Below are 18,041 nucleotides of genomic sequence, written 5' to 3' on the forward strand. Positions count from 1 at the left end.
CCCTCCTGACAAAGAGCCATCCAGCCAAAGATATAGATAGGTATATATGATTCACACACACACACACACACACACACACACACACACACACACACACACATATATATATATATATATGTATATGACAGATATAATATAGATTTGAAAGAGATCCCTAAAGGACAATTATATGTTGCATGTTCAGGAGTAGGCAAACCAGACACTCTCCACATCAACCCTGACAAAGAAACAGCAAGAAATACTGTTTACCCACAAGCATAAAGAAATTACATATATTAGAAGCCAACACTTTCTCATTACTTTATTTTTGAGATCACCAGACTGGGCCACAGCAACACATGGCAGGGGATGGCTAGTATATTCAATAAAATTGTGTTTTTTGCCCATTTCCTTAACTATTGTTAGTCTCCCAATCCCCATGGCTGTCAGAGCTATTTATAATGCCTTTTTATATCATATCATCACAGATATCCCTTTTAAAAATTTCCAAATTGACATGACAGCTACTACTAAATAACTGATGAAGCATTTGGAAGTTGCTGTTAATCTCCCCGGAATGAGCTGGACCTTCTTTGTGATAGTCTTCGCCTTCTGCAAGGGTCTCTCAAGCCTAAAGAGAATAACTGACTCGGGCTATATGTACTCGGGCTATACAGGCAGCCCTGGGTTACAAACATCCAACTTACAAATGGCTCATAGTTACAAATGAGGGGAGGGAAGGGGGAGGAAGGAAGGAAGGAAGAAAAGTGAGGGGAAGGAGGAGTGGAAGCAAGGAGGGAATGAAGGGAGGAGAAGGCGAGGAGAGGAGATGAAAAAAGGGATGGAAGGGGAAAAGGAGGAAAGAGAGGGCAAAGAGGACAGGGAAGGAAGGGGAAAGGAAGGTAGTAGAAGGCAAAGAGGAGAGCAGAGAAGAGGAGGAAAGAAAGGAAGGGGGAGGAAAAAAGGAGAGGAAGGGGGAGGGAAGGAGGAGAGAGGAAGGGAGGAAGAAGTAGGCAAAGAGGAGAGGAAGAAAGGTGGGAAGGAAGGAAAGAAGGAAAGAAGAAGGAAGGAAGGAAGGAAGGAAGGAAGGAAGGAGAAGGGAATGAGGAGGAGGAAGGGGGGAAGGAGAAGGGAATGAGGAGAGAAGAAGGAGGAAGGGGGAAGGAAGGAAGGAAGGAAGGAAGGAAGGAAGGAAGGAAGGAAGGAAGGAAGGAAGGAAGGGAATGAGGAGGAGGAGGAAGGGAGGAAGGAGAAGGGAATGAGGAGAGAAGGAGGACGGGAGGAAGGAAGTAAGGAAGGAAGGAAGGAAGGAAAGAAAGAAGTAAGGAAGGAGAAGGGAATGAGGGAAGAAGAAAGAAGGAAGGAAGGAAGGAAGGAGAAGGGAATGAGGAGGAGGAAGGGGGGAAGGAGAAGGGAATGAGGAGAGAAGAAGGAGGAAGGGGGAAGGAAGGAAGGAAGGAAGGAAGGAAGGAAGGGAATGAGGAGGAGGAGGAAGGGAGGAAGGAGAAGGGAATGAGGAGAGAAGGAGGACGGGAGGAAGGAAGTAAGGAAGGAAGGAAGGAAGGAAAGAAAGAAGTAAGGAAGGAGAAGGGAATGAGGGAAGAAGAAAGAAGGAAGGAAGGAAGGAAGGAAGGAGAAGGGAATGAGGGAAGAAAAAGGAAGGAAGGAAGGAAGGAGAAGGGAATGAGGGAAGAAGAAGGGAGGAAGGAACGAAAGAAAGAAAGAAGGAAGGAAGGAGAAGGGAATGAGGGAAGTAGAAGGAAGAAACGAAAGAAAGAAAGAAGGAAGGAAGGAAGGAGAAGGGAATTAGGGAAGAAGAAGGGAGGAAGGAATGAAAGAAAGAAGGAAGGAAGGAGAAGGGAATGAGGAAAGAAGAAGGAAGGAAGGAACGAAAGAAAGAAAGAAGGAAGGAAGGAAGGAAGGAAGGAGAAGGGAATTAGGGAAGAAGGGAGGAAGGAATGAAAGAAAGAAGGAAGGAAGGAGAAGGGAATGAGGGAAGAAGAAGGAAGGAAGGAACGAAAGAAAGAAGGAAGGAAGGAAGGAGAAGGGAATGAGGGAAGAAGAAGGGAGGAAGGAATGAAAGAAAGAAGGAAGGAAGGAGAAGGGAATGAGGGAATAAGAAGGGAGGAAGGAATGAAAGAAAGAAGGAAGGAAGGAGAAGGGAATGAGGGAAGAAGAAGGAAGGAAGGGAGGAAGGAAGGAAGGAAGGAAGGAGAAGGGAATGAGGGAAGAAGAAGGGAGGAAGGAAGGAGAAGGGAATGAGGGAAGAAGAAGGGAGGAAGGAAGGAGAAGGGAATGAGGGAAGAAGAAGGGAGGAAGGAACGAAAGAAAGAGGAAGGAAGGTGAAGGGAATGAGGAGAGGAGGAAGTAAGTAAGGAGAAGGAGAAAGAAGGAGGAAGGAAGGAAGGAAGGAAGGAAGAAGGGAAAGACTAGAGAAGGAGGAGGAAGCAGGGAAGAGGAGGGAGTGAGGGAGGGAAGGGCGGGCCTCACCGCTCTGCCTGCCGCCCACCAGCTCCGGAGTGCCCAGCATGAGCTCTCCTCCGGGGGGCAGCGAGACCAGGAAGCGTCCGCGCGGGGTGCGGAGCGGGCAGCGCAGGAAGGCCTCCCCCATGGCGAGCCCTCGGAGCCCGGCGCCCTTCGGCACGAGACGCTGCCCTGCTTCTCGACCTGCGGCAGGTGGGCTCGGGCGCCTCCTCGAGGGGGCGGGGCGCAGGGAAGGGCACGCCCCTCCCGAAGCCCCGCCCCCTGTGAAGACCCCTCCCTCCTTTCCTCCCTCGGAGGAGAAGCCCCGCCCCGCTCCAGAAGTGGGACAGAAGTAGTTCCACCCAAAGTGCCTGTTCTGCTCCCTGCCTCCTGCTCCAAGCTCTGCTCACGGGCTGCAGTGGATGCCTTCCCAGGACAGCAGCAGTGCAGGCCTTGCACGCTTCTGACATCAATGTACCCTTCCACAGTACAGGCACTCCCCAGTTACACACATGCAACTTCTCTCCTCTTTCCCTTCTCCTTCCTCCCTCCCTTCCTCCCTCATTCCCTTCTCCTCCTTGACTAATGTAAATTGAGATAATTTCCTATAGAGTTAATTCAGTTTCTGGTCAGCAAATGTTGACAGATGTCAACAGATGTCAACATTGCCCTGACACGACAAATAAATAAAAATTTCTCTTATCACTGTCACACTTCTTATCATAGTTTACTAGGCATGTCAAGGGCAGGCACTTTTTACCATATGTGGTGGTCATGTAAAAAAGCTGGGCACAAATACATAGGATTTTAGAAGAAATTGTTAAAGTTATATTTGAAACGAAACCTGATTTCTATCTGCTTGGGATGTTAGATGAACAACTCGGTAGAAAACATGGAAGGTTATTTCTATAAGTGACAACAGCAGCAAGAATGGCATACGCTCAAACATGGAAAGACTCAATTCTGTCACATAGACTTATGGAAATCAGCAACTTGCAGAAATGCATAAACTTACTGTGTTGATTAAGGAGAAATCTCTAACTTTAAGACTGGGACTCATTTATTGTGTTCTCCCAGCAAAGATTATTTATTTATTTCCTATATTTATACCCCGCCCTTCTCCCCTCAAAGGGGGACTCAGGGCGGCCTAACAAAAGCATCATAAGATGCTAGCATCATAAAAACAACCACAGTACAATCAAAATATTAAAAATTAAAACAACAATTAAAACAATTAATTAAGACACATCCATTAAAATCAAAATACAAAAACCAGTCCGGGTCAATTCATTGCCATAAGCTGTGTGATCTTCTTCCACTTGCTGCTCACTGATCAAATGCTTGGTCCCATAACCAGGTCTTGATTTTCCTTCTAAAAGACAAGAGGGAGGTGGCCAAACTGATATCTCAAGGGAGGGCATTCCATAGGTGGGGGGGGGGGGGGCACTGCTGAGAAGGCCCTGTCTCTTGTCCCCATCAACCGTGCTTGCGATAGTGGTGGGATCGAGAGCAGGGCCTCTCCTGAAGATCTTAAACTTCGTGATGGTTTGTGGCAGGAGATATGTTCGGACAGGTAGTCTGGGCCAGAACCATTTAGGGCTTTAAAGGTTAAAACCAGCACTTTGAATTGTGCTCAGAAGCTGATCGGTAGCCAGTGGAGTTGACGTAACAAAGGAGTTGTATGTTCCCTGTACGTCCCTCCGGTGAGCAACCTGTCTGCTGACCGTTGAAGCTTCCGGGCAGTCTTCAAAGGCAGCCCCACGTAGAGTGCATTGCAGGAGACTATTCGGGATGTAACAAGAGCATGGACCACCATTCGGGGGGGGGGGCTGAGTCTGAGTGAAAGAGGGTCTACCCTAGCAAACCTTTTGTATCGTTACCCCAATACCCCCATGCATATGGGATATATTGAGCATAGTGATCAGATCATGATACGAATAAACATAACAGTTTAAATAATGCACCAGTAAGGCCTTTTCGTGAACCACCATGAGAATTTCGGGGGGGGGGGGGAGCTGAAGCCCCTCAAGCCCCCCCCTCCCCGCCCCTGGCTACATGCCTGACTGTGGCCAAGTCAGACTTATCAAGGAACAGGCACAGCTGGAGGAAGACCGGGATCGCCTCCCACCTGGAAACCGATGTCCTCACTGCAGGAGAAGATGCAGGTCAAGAATAAGGCTCCACAGTCACCTACGGATCCACCGCCAGAACACGGAACTTGGAGGACCATCATCCTTGGACTACGAGGGATCACCTAATAAAAAAGTATTCTAGAAAAAAAATATTTTAAATATTTTGTTGTTTTGTTTTGTTTTTTGTATATAGGTGTTAATAAAAAATAATTAAAAAAAGAAATTCTGGAAGTTGATGTCCAAGGGCCTTTCCAGACAGCATATCATGGCAGAAAATCCCACAATATCTGCTTTGGACTGGGTTATCTGAGTCCACACTGCCCTATATCCCAGTTCAACGCAGATAATGTGGGGTTTTCTTCAGCTGTGTGGAAGGGGCCTCTGAGTATCCTGGAGGACCAAAGTTCAGGGAACCATTGCAGAGAGAGAGATGTTGCTATAGCTCTCGGTTTGATTGAAACACCTTCCACTGAGCCGCCGCTCTCCGTTGATTGGTGCTGGAGCCGGCCAATGAAGCTGCGCGCGCCCCCCACCTCTGTTTCGTTCTCCAATAGAAATTCACGGACTGGTGAGTCAGCCAATAAGTAACAAGCAAGCGGAAAACACCGACCAATGGAGACGAAGGTCGGCTCGGGCGGGTCAGGGGCAGTATTTCCTGGTTGAGGAGTGAATGGGGCTGCCGTTGGTGGCGGAATAAGCATCTTTGGGGTGAGCCAAACAAGGGAAGGAGTGGGCAAAAGAAGGCTCAATGAGGGGAAAGAGGGCAGGCCCAGCTGGTGGGAGCAGGGCTCTTCCAGGGGCCTGGCTGCTAGGCTTCTTCTCCTGGCTATAGCTCTCTCCTCTCCCTCAGGAGCCATCCCCTTCGCCCCCTTCCTCGCCATGGAAACGCTCATCCCTGTCATCAACAAGCTGCAGGAGATCTTCAACACCGTGGGAGCAGAGGTCATCCAGCTGCCCCAGATTGTCGTCGTTGGCTCTCAGGTGAGATTTTCATTGCCTTCAGCCCAGAGATAGGCAACTTGTGGCCCTCCAGGGGCTGCTGGGTTGCCACTTCCACCAGGCCTGGTTCGTAGCAGCCAAGGAACAAGGTCTGAGGGACTACAAGTGGGCCCTCCTTCCTCTAGAAAAGCCCTCCTTAGAATAACAGAGTTGGAAGAGAACACTTGGGCCATCTTGTCCAATTCCCTGCCATGCAGGACTGGCATTATTATTATTATTATTATTATTAACCTTTATTTATACCCCACTAACATCTCCTGAAGGACTCGGTGCAGCTTACAGAGGCCGAGGCCAAATACAACAGCAAAACAACAGCATAACAAATACAACAATAAATAAACTCATAAAACAAAGCAATAAGCATTAACTGATAACAATAGACATTAAACAATAACACCAATCAAAGTATATGTTAATATCTGATCATTCCTCAGATACATAAACCCATTTTCCTAGTTCCAACAGACCTCACTTTCTCTGAGAATGCTTGCCATAGATATAGGTGAAACATCAGGAGAGAATGCCTCTAGAACATGGCCATATAGCCCAAAAAACCTACAACAACCCAGTGATTCCAGCCATGAAAGCCTTCAACAGTATATGTACTTACTTTACTTAGGCGATCCCTCGTCTGAGTAGGATAGTTTTCCAGGATCAGTGTTCTGGTGGGTCCGTAGGTGACTGTGGAGCCCTATTCTTGATCTGCATCTTCTCCCACAGTGAGGGCATTGGTTTCCAGGTGGAAGGCGGTCCCGGTCGGGGTTGGCTTGACGCACCATCCTCCTGGCACTTCCTCTCTTTTGCCCTCCATTCATGGCTCTTCAAATACTGCAGCACTGCTAGTCACAGTTGACCTCCAGCTGGAGTGCTCAATAATAACAATAATAATAATAATACACTTTATTTATACCCTGCCACCATTTCCCCCAACGGGGACTTGGAGCGGCTTACATGGGGCCAATCAACACATTAAAATACAAAAAAAATAAATAAATACAAATTGCAGTAAAATTAACAACATAACATTAAAAAGTAATACATCTGCGAAGCTGTTTAGAGTGGCTTGTAGGTCTTCTTCTCAATGCACACAGATGACGTTGTCATCAGCATATTGGAGTTCTATAACAGATGTTGTTGTAACCTTTGTTTTGGCTTTCATTCTGCTGAGGTTAAATACTGAGGTTAAGGCAGAGACTGCCTTAACCCAGGTGTTTTGGACTTCAGCTCCCAGAATCCCTGGCCATTTGACATGCTGGCAAGGACTTCTGAGAGTCGGAGTCACACACGCCTGGAGGGTTGCAGGTTGAAGAGGCCTGCCTAAGGATTCACTCATAGCATCCTATCTCTAACAGTGGGCAGACATACTCTTTTAAGAAATCTATAAGAGGTCATCAAGGCAGCAGCCATCTATGTTGTTTATCATCTTGTGCCCAAAGACATGCAGCCTGCCATCCTGGAGGTGCAATTAAGCAATCGCCTTCTCATAACAGTGAGCCCTATATCTTGGTCAACCATTTCATGATTTTTTTTTTATCCATCCAGGACTTATAACTAATTAATTTCAATGGCTGACTCCAACTAGTCATAGAACCGTAGGGTTGGAAGAGACCTCAAGGCCATTCAGTCCAACCCATTCTTAGAATCATAGAATTGGTAGAGACTACATGGGCCATTTAGTCCCAAATTACAGGAAAGGAGATTCTGTCTGAACATTAGGAAAAACTTCCTGACTGGAAGAGCTGTTCAACAGTGGAACCCTCTGCTTCGAAGTGTGATGGAAGCTTTTACACAGTGGCTGGATGGCCATCTGTCAGGGATGCTTTGGTTATACTTTTCCTGCTTGGCAGGGGGTTGAACTAGATGACTCATGTTATCTAGCTCTACAAATGGGGTTGACTGAATGGCCCTTGAGGTCTCTTCCAACTCTATGGTTCTATGGAGTCAGCTATTGAAATAAATTGGTGATAAATGCCAGATGGATAAAAAAGCATCATGAAATGAAATGCTAGATCACTATATAGAGCTTACTGCTATGCGAAGATGATAGCTTAGTTCAACCTATCATGTGTTTGTGCGGGACTGTGTCCCTCTTCTCTCGAGCTGGTCATTGACCGTAATAAAGTGAACTTGAACTAGTTCAACCTCCAGGATATAAAGCAACATATCTTTGGGCACAAGACGATAAACAGCAGGGATGGCTGTGGCCTTGATGACCTCTTATAGACTTGTTAGAAGGGTGCATCTGCTCACTATTAGGATGCTATGAGAGAAGCTTTAGCTAGACCTATTTAACCTGCACCCCCCCCCCCCAAGGTGTTTGGGACTCTGACTCCCAGAAGCCCTAGCCAGCTTGTCTAATGGTCAGGAATTCTGGGAGCGGAAGTCCAAAACACTCGAAATGCCATAGGTTGTGTAGTCTGTTCCTCAACCTAAACACAAGGAGGGGTTTTCTTCATCAGCCCTCCCTGGCCAGGCCCTAGGAGTATTGGACTATAGTTCTTATAATCTCCCATCTGCCTAACCGACATTGAGTTGATTTTTTGTGGGCTTGCTTATAGGAGAAATACTGCCTGGATTCACCCCAATAACCCTTATCCTTGCCCTGCCACTAACACTACCTCTCTCCACAGAGTAGTGGGAAGAGTTCGGTGCTGGAGAGCATCGTAGGCCGGGACTTCTTGCCACGGGGCTCTGGTGTTGTCACACGCCGTCCCCTCATCTTGCAGCTGGTGCATGTTCCCACATTGGAGGAGAGGAGGCGGGCAGCTACGGGAGAAAGCGGTAAGGGGAGATGGTTGGGCTTGTATTCGATGTTGCAGGATGGTGAGAAAATCATGCCGGTGCAATGATGCTTGGGAACTAATTCTGGAAATGACTGAGACTCTTTGGTTCAGTATATGGAGTGGGGGAGATGCCTTTGCTAACAATATGTCGCATTTGGATCATAATTCCCATTAGTTCCAGCCCTAATGCTCAATATTCAGGGATGATGAAAGTTGTAGTGTCAAACATCTAAAGCAGTGGTTCTCAACCTGGGGTCCCCAGATGTTTTTGGCCTACAACTCCCAGAAATCCCAGCTAGTTTACCAGCTGTTAGGATTTCTGGGAGTTGTAGGCAAAAAACATCTGGGGATCCCAGGTTGAGAACCACTGATCTAGAGGGTGCCAGTTTGGGAACTGCTGGGAGCCAAACATAACTTAAAGTAAAACAATTATTTCGTATTTCTTCCTTGCCCTCTGTAGTGAATTCCCTACCTGTTGGGCTAGGAAAAGTCTAAAAATGTAGGCCCAAGAAGTTCAGCAGCCATTTTGGAAATGAGAGGAGTTAGTGATTGGCTGGGAGAGAGTGGGCAGAGCTTAACTTAGAAAAGAAAAAAATGACTTTAAGGGGGCGTTTTAAAACCCTGTCAGCTGAGATTGAATCTGGGTGTCAAGGGAGAAGGAGTTAGGTGCTTGGAGTGGAGAAGAGATTAGTGAGAGAGGCCTAAAGTTGGTCAGTTAGCTAGCAGAGATAGCTAGTGGGAAGATTACAGCTATTAGGAAAGATAGCTGGGGAGTGGAGAGACAGATCCCAAAGGAAAAGGACTGTCTGTGTAGAGTTTGGGGTTACTTTCAGAGAAGAAATCCTGTCAGTAATCTCTGGAGGGAGAAAGGAGTGTTATTTGTAACTAAGTTGGAACTACTGAAAGAAACCGCACACTTTTAAGACAATCTTTCAAACCAACTAAGCTTAATGCCTATTTTGTTCCAGTTCTCTTAATAAACATCATTGTTTTATTGTTCACAACATCTGCTTCATGTGTGCCTCTATGTAAGAAGTTTTAAAAGCAATCTACTGAAGAAGTCAAAGGTTTAATGGTGGCAGCGTATATTCTAAAGAAGAAATCCTTTCAGTGTTACCTCAGTGCACAGACCTCAGTGTGAATCCAGCACATTCTAGCTAAAGATACCTGTAGTAAGCCTAGGGCTTTATGTTGTTTTTAAGTTTTGGTGGGTGCCAGAGTTCTTTCAAAAGGTTTTCCGGACAAAAGAAAATTCCAGCTTCATTCCAGATTTTTGATTTTGGGTTTTAATGACCAGAAGCCACATTCCGTTACAACTGGTGTTCAGCTTTTGGGATTTATATACCCAATTAAAGCCTCCATCTATTATATTTGGTCTGCAGCTGTTGGGCTTTGTTCACAAATAAATCCTTAACTATTATACCCTCTCACTGCATTGTAGAATAGAACCAGAAAGACATTTTTTATCTGAAATCAAAGAGCTGTCCTTGTTCTCCTTACTCATCTTTTTCTAGGGTTATATACAAGGGTGGCTTTTGTGCATTTTATATTTTTGGAGCTTTATTAGAATTGTGAGATGATAGACTTTATAAGACAGTGGTTCTCAACCTTCCTAATGCTACGACCCCTTGATACAGGTCCTTATGTTGTGGTGACCCCCAACCATAAAATTATTTTCGTTGCTACTTCATAACTTTAATTTTGCTACTGTTATGAATTGTGATGTAAATATCTGATATGCGGGATTTATTTTCATTCACTGGACCAAATTTGGCACAAATACCTGACATGACCAAATTTGACTGCTGGTGGGGTTGATTCTATCATTTAGGATTTGTAGTTACTGGGATTTATAGTTTATCTACAATTAAAGAGCATTCTGAATGCCACCAACAATGGAATTGAACCAGACTTGGAACACAGAACGCCCATGACCAACAGAAAATACTGGAAGGGTTTGGTGGGCATTGACCTTGAGTTGTAGTTTACCTATATCTGGCAAGCACTGTGGACTCAGTACTCAATCTGCCCAAATGTGAACACTGGTGGAGTTTGAAGGGAAATTGTTGGGATTTATAGTTCACCTACAATCAAAGAGCATTCTGAACTCCACCAATGATAGAATTGGGGCAAACTTCCCACTCAAAACCCCCATGACCAACAGAAAATACTGTGTTTTCTGATAGTCTTTGGCAACCCCTCTGACCCTCTCACGACCCCCCCCCGGGGTCCCGACCCTCAGGTTGAGAACCACTGTTATAAGAGGTTTAATGCTATTTGTCCACCATATTCGTAATGAGAGAGCGTAATCTACTGAACTCAGAGAGGATTGGGTTCATGAAGTCTACAGTAAAAACTGAATGTGGGTCTAAATTTGGGTTTTGGCGGCACCCTCAGGATGTAAATATTGGACCTCAGCACTGATGTCTTCAGCAGCAACCAAAACAAGCTTACAAATAAGTATCCACAGAGCCCAGTCTATCCCTAAGTCAGCATATCCAAACTACAGGGCTTTTTTTCTTTCAGTTTCCTTATGGGTCTGAGGAAACATTTTTGGGCTGCAGTATCATGTGTGGTGGGTGGTAGTGGGTGATGATGAGGTTTTTGAACATCTTGTGATTTGTCTTTTTTTGACTGCAGGTGTCCAGGCGGATGAGTGGGCTACCTTCCTTCATTGCAAACACAAGGTACAGACTGGGTGATGTTAAGGACTCCACTGGCATTCAGAGCCATAGGTGGGAGAGGCAGCTGTTTCATGTGCCCAGAGTGTAGATACTTGAAACTGATTGGGAACTCTCTTCTTGGGGACAGTTACTTTTACCTGAGTCTTGGGGCATCAAGGTCTCAGGGGTGAGGCCGGTTCTTCCTTCTCCCCACCAGCCCATGTTTGGCCCACAAACAATCTGTGTTAAAATGGCAGAAAGCTTTTCCCTCCTACAGCATGTAGCAAAATCAGAACATACTCCTTGGTGGAAAATGGTGCTGGAAAGATAGCTTGTCATGGCCTTTTTGCTTTTGCTTGCTGTCTTGTTTTTTCATTGCTTTGAGAGAAAGTTTCTCTGCCCTACTGTTGTTGTGGCAGAGTAAAAGGTGCCTTTCCCAACCCTAAACAACTTTACTGTTGGTTTTGCTAACTGGTTACTAAGTGGTGCGACTTACAGGGAGCGGTCAACCCCCTTGTTTAAGGAGATACATTGGCTGCTGTTCATTTTCCGGTACTAATTCAAGGTGCAGGTTCTTACCTACAAAGGTTTGGGACCCGCCTACCTGTGTGACTGCATTTCTGTGTACAAACCCACACAATCTCTTCATTCATCTGGAGAGGCCCTGCCCTCACTCCCGCCTCCCTCGCAGGCGCGATTGGTGGGGACGAGTGAGAGGGCCTTCTAGGTGGTGGCCCCCCAACTCTGGAACTCACTTCCCAGGGATATCAGGCATGCCCCAACATTGGCAGTCTTTAGGAGGAGCCTGAAAACGTGGCTGTTCCAGTGTGCCTTCCCGGAATAAGGAAATAATACCCAGCAAAATGTCCTCAGAATGCACTTTAACTATTCGTTGGATTGCGCTCCCCTCACTTCTTTTAAAACCCTCCTACCAGATATATCCAACCTTGTTCATGCCCAGCGTTTATTTTTTAATTTTAAATTATTACGTTTGGCCTTGCCATAGGTTTTTAAATTCTTGTGTGTTAATGTTTATATGTGATTTATATTAATTGTATTATTTTTGTTTATTGCTTTCTTGTTTTATTGATGTGTTGTTGGGCTTGGCCTCATGTCAGCCACTCCGAGTCCCTTGGGGAGATGGTGGCAGGGTATAAATAAAGTTATTATTATTATTATTATTATTATTATTATTATTATTATTATTTGCCTACCTGGTTTTTCCCTATCCTATTTTATTCATGAAGTTCAAGGACTCAAACAAAGAGGACTATAGGCCTGGACTGAGGATATGTCAAGTCTGCCTCCCTTCCTGATAGGAAAATCCCTCCCAGTTAGCAAGGGAATTTTACACACACACATCTTTTGTCCATTTTCATTAGATTTCCTTTCATTGTTAACTTTGTTGACTCTTCCTTTAAAAAAAAGGATTTCAGGTTTACTTTAGTAGGAAAGAATATCTCCTTTGTTCCTGATCAGAGACTGAGGGATGAGGGGAAATAAAAAGAGTCCAACATTTTTTTTATTAGTTACTTAGGCGATCCCTCGTAGTTCGATGATGACGGTCCTCCAAGTGTAGTGTCCTGGCGATGGGTCCGGACGTGACTGTGGAGCCCTATTCTTGATCTGCATCTTCTCCTGCAGTGAGGGCATCGGTTTCCAGGTGGAAGGCGGTCCCGGTCGGGGTTGGCTTGACGTACCTTCCTCTTGCCACGTTTCTCTCTTTTGCCCTCCATTCTTGCCTCTTTAAATTCTACATCACTGTTGGTCACGACTGACCTCCCACTGGAGCTCTCAAGGGCCAGGGCTTCCCAGTTCTCAGTGTCTATGCCACAGTTTTTAGGTTGGCTTTGAGCCCATCTTTCAATCTCTTTTCCTGCCCACCAGCATTCCGTTTTCCATTCTTGAGTTCAGAGTAGAGCAACTGCTTTGGGAGACGGTGGTCGGGCATCCGGACAATGTGGCCAGTCCAGTGGAGTTGATGGCGGAGTACCATCGCTTCAGTGCTGGTGGTCTTTGCTTCTTCCAGCATGCTGACATTTGTCCACTTGTCTTCTCAAGAGATTTGGAGGATTTTTCAGAGGCAGCACTGATGGAATCGTTCCAGGAGTTGCATGTGACGTCTGTAGACTGTCCACGTCTCGCAGGCGTATAGCAGGGTTGGGAGGACAATAGCTTTATAAACAAGCACCTTGGTATCCCTACGGATGTCCCGGTCCTCAAACACTATCAATATGTCAATATGTACTGATGTTTTGAATGGGAGTCATTTCTGAGTCTTCTTGGGTAGGGTGGAAGTCAGGTTGCTTATTTACATTGTAAACCATTTTTTTTCTTTGCTGCATCTTTTCTTGCATCTTTGACCCCCTGGCTCTTTCCTGTTGCTCTTGGAAGGAGAAGGTTTTTGTTGTTTTTGTACGGAAAATCTGGAGGACCAGGTTTTTCTGTTAGTTCAGGTTGCTATGATACAATCTTGACATGTTACTTTCCTCTTCAAAAAGTTATATGTTGAGAAACTATGTAATTTAGAAGTGGGGTTCATGTGCCCTCCAGGTAAGATTGAACTACAGTTCTCAGCAGTCCTCAGAATTGTTATGCACGCTAAGGTGGCTCAGGGTTGCAATCCAAAAACACCTGGAGGGCTATACACCTTCTGTAGTCCTCTGCTGCCCTATTTGTCCTTCGTTTCTCCTTTTCTGTTTCCTTGTTAGTCCTGTTGTGAGGACTCTATTTGCCCCAACAAGAGGCAAGATGAATGTCAAGATAGTGGAAGAAGAAGGCAGAGGAAGATGCGTCTATATTGTCCTTGATCTTCTCACCTTGATAATCAGTGGGGTATTGTGTCTTGGGTTGGACTAGGAGAGGGTTCCAATCCCATTTGGGCATGGAGTGCCTGGCTTTCAGCAAGTTCCTTGTCCTAAGAGATTTTACAAGGTTGTTGTAAGAATAAAAATGGGAGAAAAGTCCTGTATTCCTCCTTAGAGGAAACCGACAACATGGAAGGAGCTGTTCAAGGAGCTCCACTGGCTGCCATTCATTTACTGGACCCAATTCAAGGTGCAGGTTCTTACCTTCAAAGCCCTGAACGGTTTGGGACCCGCCTACCTGTGTGACTGCATCTCTGTATCCGAACCCACACGATCTCTTCGTTCATCTGGAGAGGCCGTGCTCTCGATCCCACCAGCTTCGCAGGCGCGATTGGTGGGGACGAGAGAGAGGGCCTTTTCGGTGGTGGCCCCTCGACTCTGGAACTCACTCCCTAAGGACATCAGGCAGGCCCCAACTCTGGCAGTCTTCAGGAGGAGCTTGAAGACGTGGTTGTTCCAGTGTGCCTTCCCGGAATAATGATCCCATTGCACTTTGTCCTCAAAAGCACTTTACACCTTTAGGTCTGCTCGGATGTCTTCCACAAACGCCACTGTCACCTCTTCGTCCAGGCTTCAGCACTATTACAATTTTAATTTTTACATTTGGCCTTCCCATAGTTTTAATTATTTGTTGTCTTATTGTTAATGCTATATGTTTATCGTTCATGTTTTATTTTAATTGCGTGCATTGTTGTGATTATTGCTTGTTCTGTTGTGTTTGGGCTCGGCCTCATGTAAGCCGCACCGAGTCCCTTGGGGAGATGGCAGCGGGGTACAAATAAAGTGTTATTATTATTATTATTATTATTATTATTATTATTATTAAACAGCTGCTTTTCAGAGGCGATGGAACTGCTGTTGGGTGTTGAATCTGGCAGTCATAATTTAGGTCTTCCTTTTTCACCAGACATTTACTGACTTCCGCGAAATCCGACAGGAGATTGAGATTGAGACTGAACGGACAACCGGGACCAATAAGGTATTGGCATCGTGAGCTCTCTACTCTGCCAGCTGTATGGGTTATACTACTTGAAGATATATATCAAATAAAATATCAAATATAAAATATAAAATATAAAAAATATATAAAATATCAAAAGATATTTAGCCACCTGCACACCTTCTATTTTTATCAGTTTATACTAATTTATGCAATGCTTTTGATACGAAATAAAAACTTGAAGATGAAGGATGGGGACCTTCTCTAACTCTGGGGTTCTTTTTTGATGGCAGGGGATCAGCCCAGAGCCCCTCTACCTGAAGATCTACTCTCCCTATGTGCTGAACTTGACTCTTGTGGATCTTCCAGGAATCACCAAGGTAGGAATCAGAAGAAGACAGACCTACAGAGGGACAGCCTGCTTTGGTAGACTTCTTAATGAACAGCAGTCAGCCACTTTGCATGTATGCCAACATGCAAAGTGGCTATAGATCAGGGGTCCTCATATTTTAAACAGAGGGCCAGGTCACAGTCCCTCAAACTGTTGGAGGGCCGGATTATAATTTGAAAAAAAAAATGAACGAATTCCTATGCACACCTATTATTTGTAGTGTAATTTTTTTAAAAAAACAATACAAATTAAAATGAAGAACAATTTAAACAAAAATAAACTTATTAGCATTTCAATGGGAAGTGTGGGCCTGCTTTTGGCTGATGAGATAGGGTTGTTGTTGTGGTGCTTCCAAGTAATTTCAGACTTAGGTTGACCCTGACCAAGGGCCAGGTAAATGACCTTGGAGGGCCGTATCTGGCCCTTGGGCCTTAGTTTGAGGACCCCTGCTATAGATCATTGAGGAGTATTTTAGAGGAAAAACTCTGGCTCTTCACCTTTCCTCTCATTCCCTTCTTTCAGCCTTCTATCTCCCTCTCTTCCCCACTAGACTGGCGAATAGCAAGTGAGGAGTGCAGAGAGAAAAAAATATGAGGTGTTGCGGGATAAAATTAGTGGCTTATAAGAAGTTTCATTTTTACTATATTAATTTTGGAAGATAGGATTTCGGCAGAATAGGTCTACCTTCTGCATGAAAATAAACTCTGTGGCGCAGTGGGTTAAACCTTTGTGTCGGCAGGACTGCTGACTGAAAGGTCGGTGGTTCGAATCTGGGGAGCGGGGTGAGCTCCCATCTGTCAGCTCCAGCTTCCCATTCGGGGACATGAGAGAAGCCTCCCACAGGATTGTAAAACATTCGGGCGTCCCCTGGGCAACGTCCTTGCAGATGGCCAATTCTCTCACACCAGAAGCGACTTGCAGTTTCTCAAGAGTCGCTTCTGACATGAAAAAAACCCAATCATGAGTTGGTTGTTCTTGGTGAAGGGGGCACAAAATAAGGGTAAAGGAAGAGGGGAAAATGGTATAATAATAATAATTATAAAGAAATAAAACATGCATAAGTAGATAAAAGGTGTGTGGTAGAGATATATGTAGTATAAGTTGTAATGCAGTGTTTCTCAACCTGGGGGTTGGGACCCCTGAGGGGGTCATGAGGGGGGGTCAGAGGGGTCACCAAAGACCATCGGAAAACACAGTATTTTCTGTTGGTCATGAGGGTTCTGTGTTTGGCCCAATTCTATTGTTGATGGGGACCAGAATTTCCTTTGATTGTAGGTGAACTATCAATCCCAGCACTTATAACTCAAATGTCAAGGTCTGTTTTTCCCAAACTCCACCAGTGTTCACATTTGGCATGTTGAGTAACTGTGCCAAGCTTGGTCCAGATCCATTATTGTTTGAGTCCACAGTACTCTCTGGATGTAGGTGAACTACAGCTCCAAAACTCAAGGTTGATGCCCATCAAACCCTTCCAGTATTTTCTGTTGGTCATGGGACTTCTGTGTGCCAAGTTTGGTTCAATTCCTTTGTTGGTGGAGTTCAGAATACTCTTTGATTGTAGGTGAACTATAAATCCCAGCAACTACAACTCCCAAATGACAAAATAAATACCCCAAAAACCCACCAGTATTCAAATTTGGGTGTATCGGATATTTGTGCCAAATTTATTCCAGTAAATGAAAATACATCCTGCATATCTAATATTTACATTACAATTCAAAGCAGTAGCAAAATTACAGTTATGAAGTAGCAATGAAAATAATGTTATGGTTGGGATTCACCACAAGATGAGGAACTGTATTAAGGGGTCGCGGCATTAGGAAGGTTGAGAACCACTGTTGTAATGGAAATTTAAAAATAATAATAAGAAATATGTTTAAAGATTTTTTTCTTTTTTTACTGTTAGATTGTATCTAATATGACATACTCATTTGTCTAAGATATTGTAAAAAGAGCGAAGAATATATGCTTATACATTTTGTTTGATAAATTTATAAATAATTTAAGAAAAGAAAGCCAAGAAACTGAAGACACATAAAACTGTACAGCATGCAATAATGAGCATAGTATTCCTGAGATGCATAAATAAAAATATACTTGCCTTCAAAAAAAATAAGGAAAAAAAAGAAAAAATACCAAACCTCAATAATTGGGGCTGGTGGTATTGAACAAGCTGAGTGATTTAGGATGCAGTTGTCCTCATCCTTACCCCCCACATGCTGTTTTGTTCTCTGTACAAATAGGCCCTGGCCTTTATAAAAGGGAAGTCTGATTGTAGCTCTTTGGAGCAAGTCTTAGACAAGGAAGTTGAACTGTGCCTTTAAAGGTGTACCTGATAGTTTTACATCAGCCAGAATCAGCTCCAGAATTTGGAGGATATCTAGGCGAGGCATTCATATTTGGTCTCTTGTAATTTGAATGGAGGTGGCCATGAAAATGAAGGGCTTTCTCCCATTACCACCTTGTAAAGCAGTGGTTCTCAACCTTCCTAATGTCGTGGCCCCTTAATACAGTCCCTCATGTTGTGGTGACCCCCAACCATAAAATTATTTTTGTTGCTATTTCATAACTGTAATTTTGCTAGTTATGAATCATAATGTAAATATCTGATATGCAGGTTGTATTTTCAGTCACTGGACCAAAATTGGAACAAATACCCACTACGCCCAAATTTGAATACTGGTGGGGTTGGGGTTGGGGGATTGATTTGTCATTTGGGAGTTGTAGTTACTGGGATTTATAGTTCACCTACAATCAAAGAGCATTCTGTACTTTGCCAATGATAGAATTGAACCAATCTTGGCACACAGAATTCCCATGACCA

The 18,041-nt window shown here is 44.6% G+C and overlaps 2 protein-coding genes across 4 annotated transcripts in view; one reads left to right on the top strand and one right to left on the bottom strand.

Moving 5' to 3' along the window:
• LOC132767869 (ceramide kinase-like) overlaps positions 1–4,687 on the bottom strand; it is a 44,452-nt gene extending 39,765 nt beyond the window's left edge. The window contains exon 1 of one of the 3 annotated variants that reach the window (XM_067464178.1): positions 4,633–4,687. In XM_067464178.1, the coding sequence (XP_067320279.1) occupies positions 4,633–4,675 (43 nt within the window). In that variant the 5' untranslated portion in view covers positions 4,676–4,687. The other 2 variants (XM_067464179.1, XM_060763245.2) reach the window with 2 other exon arrangements.
• A 502-nt stretch (positions 4,688–5,189) lies between these two features.
• The window catches only part of LOC132767867 (dynamin-1-like protein), a 30,352-nt gene continuing 17,500 nt past the window's right edge, over positions 5,190–18,041 (top strand). Inside the window, exons 1-6 of the mRNA XM_060763241.2 lie at positions 5,190–5,282; positions 5,425–5,555; positions 8,204–8,354; positions 10,997–11,043; positions 14,794–14,865; positions 15,120–15,206. Coding sequence (XP_060619224.2) covers positions 5,454–5,555; positions 8,204–8,354; positions 10,997–11,043; positions 14,794–14,865; positions 15,120–15,206 — 459 coding nt within the window. The 5' untranslated portion in view covers positions 5,190–5,282; positions 5,425–5,453. The remainder of the gene's footprint in view (positions 5,283–5,424; positions 5,556–8,203; positions 8,355–10,996; positions 11,044–14,793; positions 14,866–15,119; positions 15,207–18,041) is intronic.

Source organism: Anolis sagrei, chromosome 2 (genome assembly GCF_037176765.1).
Source record: "Anolis sagrei isolate rAnoSag1 chromosome 2, rAnoSag1.mat, whole genome shotgun sequence".
Taxonomy (NCBI): Eukaryota; Metazoa; Chordata; class Lepidosauria; order Squamata; family Dactyloidae; genus Anolis; species Anolis sagrei.